At 40.6% G+C, this 5,094-nt stretch overlaps 1 protein-coding gene across 1 annotated transcript; it reads right to left on the bottom strand.

The window, feature by feature from the left end:
• Positions 1-807, bottom strand: LOC130712565 (uncharacterized). Its single transcript, XM_057562393.1, has one exon. The coding sequence runs from the start codon at positions 805-807 to the stop codon at positions 1-3; it is 807 nt and encodes a 268-aa protein (XP_057418376.1).
• Between the last annotated feature and the right edge of the window lie 4,287 nt (positions 808-5,094).

Genomic DNA, 5,094 nt, shown 5'->3' with positions numbered 1-5,094 from the left:
CTACAAAGCAGCCAAACGATCCCTCATAATGAGGGTTTCAAGCCCCATAGGCGGAGTATCTAGCAGACAAAGAGGCAGTTCTGGGTTCGAAGCTCCTCTTTTGGCTAACCAGTCGGCAGGCATGTTACAATCACGGCTGAAGGCACTCAAAGAGACTCTCCACGGTCTATCCAATAACTGAATAATATCATCCAAGATAGGGAGGAAATGTCTGCTGTCAACTTCTCCCAATGATTTTAGAAGCTCACCACAATCCAAATTACAAATCACATCTCTGAAGTCTGTATCCCAAGTTATCTGTAATCCTATTTTCAAGGCCCAAGCTTCTGATAACAGTGGGTTCCCTCCTGCTTGGAAAGCCTGGAAACCTCTCACCCACTTCCCTAGCTCATCGCGCAGCAACCCTCCTGCCCCCATACAATGCTCATGGCTTTGATAGCTACCATCCACACACAGACTAACATAACCCGTTGGTGGCAGCTTCCATCTACTGCAAAGCCACCCTGCTTCCGTCGGTTGAAGGCCTCTATCCATGGCTTTTACGGTATCATCATGCTCATGGCAAATGCGCCGCCATGCTTCTTGGAGGGGCCAAGGAGATGGTTCAAAAACCATGTTATTTCTCCACTTCCAGATTCCCCAGAGGCAGAGCATCAATTTCACGCTGTGCACCCCCTGAGCTTGCCGCCGCACCCAATGTCTATAGTCTTCAGCTAGAAAACCTGGCCACCTTAGGGCTCCTGCCATTCTCCAAATTTCCCTAGAGTGTGGGCAGTCTCTAAGAAAGTGGAGAATGTCTTCCTCCATCGATGAGCACCTCCCGCAGGCCAGTGAGTCCGTCAAATTGCACTTGAAGCGGTATTGGTTCACTTGAATAGAGTTATGCATCACCAACCAGATAAAAAGATGCACTTTCTCTGGGATTTTCGTGTGCCAAATCCAACGCCAATCCTCTGACGTTGTTGCCGGCGGCTGGACCTAGTTTCTCAGCCAAAGGTAAGCATCCCGGACCGTGTAGCAACCCTTGTCACTGGGTTGCCAAATCCAAGAATCACGCCGCCCCTGGGTAACTCGCGGCTCTATACGCTGCAACTGCTGGAGGAAGTCAGTGGGCATGGCAGTAAGGAGGAGATCAAGATTCCACACTCCACTAGCGATTATATCCTTCAAGGCTAATTCGGTGTGGTGGATGTCAACATACGGTATCTGGTTTGCCAAGTTTCCATTGCCGCTCCAATCAGCGTACCACAGTGAGGTATTACCCTCACCTAAACGATACTAAAAGCCTGACTTCAACTGGTCTCTAGCTTTGAGCAGCCCCTTCCACACATGAGAATCTGATGGCTTAGCTTGGACCTGCAAAATAGAAGATTTACTCAAGTATTTATGTTTAAGGGCTTGGACCCACAACTTTTGAGGATTATGGAAGATGCTCCATATAGCTTTAAAAAGCAATGTTGTGTTGGCCTGGTTCATATCACGAAGAGCCAAACCTCCTTCGTTCTTGGGCCTGGTTACCTTGTCCCATCCCACAAGAAGAGTCCCACAAGAAGAGAGCATTGTACATAAACATACTTTATACTTTAATTGAATAAAATGAAGTTTATGCTTCCCTCAAATAGTGAAATCTCTCTCTCACTTTCAAACTCTTACATATTCTTTGATTGTTCAGTTATGTTAAAGATAAATAGGTGTAATATTCTACTGAATATTCCTTTATTATTCCTTAGCATATTTTGTAATATTCCTTAGAATATTTCTTAACATATTCTGTATTTTTCCTGCTATAAATAGTTTTGTCTATCTCACACAAATTGTGGTGAGATTTATCACATCTTACATGGTATAAAGACTCTGATATCATCTTAAGTAACCAATTATCCCAAAAGTTTAAGTTGTTGGGTAAGGACCACATACTTACAACATTATGATCATATATGATAGTTTTCGAGAAAGTCGTAAGCTTATCATGAAGATTGAGGAATAAGAGTACACCGATTGAACTGAGAATCGCAGGTATGGTTGTAAAGTCAAACTTGACGAACTAGTTCCACCGATTGAACTAAGAATCGCACTCATGGTTGATATGAAATAATTACAAAATCCGAAATCAAGGAAATCGATTAAGAACCGGCCAAACCGATCTTTAACGGGCTGACCAAATGAAAAAATCTGGTTGCGGTTTTGACTGTTCGGTCAAGTAAACTTTTTTGGGCCTATTTTGGATTTTTTTTTTCATCGTGATGAGGAGGTCGGCCCGTGGAAATCGAACTTAAATTAAAAAAAACAACAAAAAATTGGATCTGACAAAATAAATCTAAGTGGATCAAAACGTAATAGAATCATTTTATCCAAAATCTAACTAAATACTCCCCTTGATTTTAAGGTTCTTATAATATAGTAAGGCTGATGAAGCAAAATATGTAATGAAGTTAATTAATGTATTAGATTTAAAAAGCTTATATAATGTAGTGTGGAACAATATTAATTATCAGTGGTATTCAAAATTTTGGAATTATAAAAATATAATAAGCTAGTTTTGATCTTGCGCTATGCACGGATGAAATATGATTACTTTGTCGGCATACTTCAAATCTTTTCATATTTCCTCTCGTTTTCCTTTTTTAAAAACGTATATCACCTATTTAAGTTTTTTTTTAATCCTAGTTACATTCTAATTCTTTTTTTTTTTCTAATTTATTATGCTTTGAATCAATATACAAACCATTTTAATCTTCAAAATGTATATACGAAAATATAAAATACAAAAATTTTAAGTTAATTTCCAAATCAAACAGAAGATACCATTTACCCCAAGATTGGATAATAAGCCCCCTTGTCTTGAAAGCGGGTTCAAAAGAAGGACCACCCTTATTGAGTTTTTAGCGAAACTATGCGGTTTTGGGATCTTCGTGCTCCTTGGTTGGAACCTCTAAGGGGTCCAAATGGTTTGGACTTGAGGAGACTCAAAAAAGACATACAGCCTTAGGGAAAAGAATTTTTTTTCTTCATTCGAATTGGCAGTAAATTAATTCCTTTGCTTTCTTATTCGATTTCTTTATTTTTTCTAAATTCAATTTGATATCAATTTTTTAATGACATACTTGATATTATTTTGAACGTATTCATGTTTTTGTTTCCTAGCCTCTGCTAGGGTTAGAACTGCATATTCTCATACCGCTTGGGTGGCCATCGCGCCTCCTTCCCTGAGCTGCGGTTGCCCCACCCTTTCACCCTCTCTGATTTAGCTTTTCTTTTCGTCCTTCTCTGATGTTTTCGGGGTGCTGCAAACGGTTCGACGACGTAGTTCTTTAACCCCTCTTCGCTGGTAGTCGCCGTCGGCTTCATCTTCTTGGGCCGGTCTCTCTCAACCGACCTGTTCCGCCGCCTGCGTTTTCTGCACAAATTTGCACAGATTTGTGTTTAGGGCTATCTTTTGGGGTTTGCTAGAAGGTTTCATCGGGTGCTTTCTTCTCCTTGGTCGACGTTTTCCGGCGAGGCATGGCTCAAATCTACCATTGGTTTTGGCTGGGAACTTTGGTTTTGGTGTTTCAGCTTTGGGGTCTTGCTTTGGGTTCCGGCGTTTGAGGGATAATGCTTGCTGTCGTGTTGGCTGAAAGTTGATGGGGTGCGGTGCTGCTGCTCGGATCAATTCTGTCGTCCGGTTCTGTGAAGGTCGTTGAGGCTACGGTCTCCTTCCGGCCTCAACGGTTTTGTTTCTCTGCAAGGGTCTGGTTCCTTTCCTCATCTATCAAATCTATTTGAAGGGTTGAGGCTACGGTTACCTTCCGGCCTCAACTGTTTTGCTTGGTTTTTTATTGGGTGATTTGTTCTGGGTCTTGAGGTGGTTTGGAGGTGTTGCCGAGCCGTGTTTTGTTGGTCCTTTGCTTTATCTAGTATGGTTTTTTTTTTTTTCTGTTTGTTCTAGCTTGGTGCTCATCTGTAAGACCTTGAAATAAATAACTAGATTATTTATTTATTTTTGTTATATTAATTAATTGAGTATTTATATTCTATAATTTTATGTTATTTTCGTGACTCACAAATTTTCCTGACTCAAACCCTTGTGAGTCACGAAAATTATTTATATGATAATTAAGTTCAGTTTATGACTATGGATGATACTTTGGTCAGCTTAAGCGATTGCACGAGTTGTATTCGCACCCGACTAAGGTCGAGAGTGTCCGAAAAAGGCTATTTCCGCTCCTAGAGCGCTGTTTAAGCGAAACTCAAAATCGTTAGAATGGATAAGTAGTGAAGAGGCTATTTCCGCTCCTAGGTCGAGACTAAGCATGCTTTTCTCTTTTATATGTGGTAATTGTATGGAGCTAACCCTTTCTGCTTGCTACTTGTTGTTTGGAAGCTTTACGCTATTAGGCGATGGAGAATCTTTGATGGAGTTTAACCTTTGTGCGAGTTGGAGATGAGGATTTGAAGAACTGTGGAAGACTCGAAGAATAGAGTCGGGCGTAGGGTTAGAGCCTTGGGATAGAGAGCTTACCATTATTGGTTAAAGCTTGCTTAATGTTTTTAGGAAGTTATATTTGAAGTTTTAGGGTAAGTTCCGGTGCTTTGCTTTCCTGCGGTTTCCCGATGTGGAGATCGTAGGGAGTAAGTCAGATTTATGGTGTTGTTGCATAATAGATTCTTTGCTGAATGTGTTTCTACTTGTTAGGTTCTGTAGGATGTGTGTTTTCGTCTTTACCCTCGGGTACTTGCCTTATTCAAGGCTTAATGTAATTTTATTTACAGTTGGGAGTAGGCATGACATGTTTTGGAAACACGTTGAAGAGAAAAAAAATATACTTGTGTTTATAAATCCTTTTGGGAAAACATTGCATATTTATTTTAGCAGATTACTATGGTGACCCCTGAAAGTCGGGGCGTTACATCATCACTACGACATGGACTGGGTTTTGATTGGGTTTTAATTGGGTCTTTTGGTTTGTACTGCTGGTTTGGTTTCTTTGTGGGTTGTTGTTTGCTTGTAGGGTTTTGGAAGGGTTGTGCCGTAGTGACTGAGTTTTTGTTAGCTTCGTTACTGTACCCATGTTGAGAAGGGTTATTTCTCAACTTTATCCTTATATATATATA

This window comes from Lotus japonicus, chromosome 4, assembly GCF_012489685.1.
Source record: "Lotus japonicus ecotype B-129 chromosome 4, LjGifu_v1.2".
In the NCBI taxonomy this organism is placed as follows: Eukaryota; Viridiplantae; Streptophyta; class Magnoliopsida; order Fabales; family Fabaceae; genus Lotus; species Lotus japonicus.
Note: the sequence above shows the minus strand (reverse complement) of the source record. Positions and strands in the feature narration are given on the sequence as shown.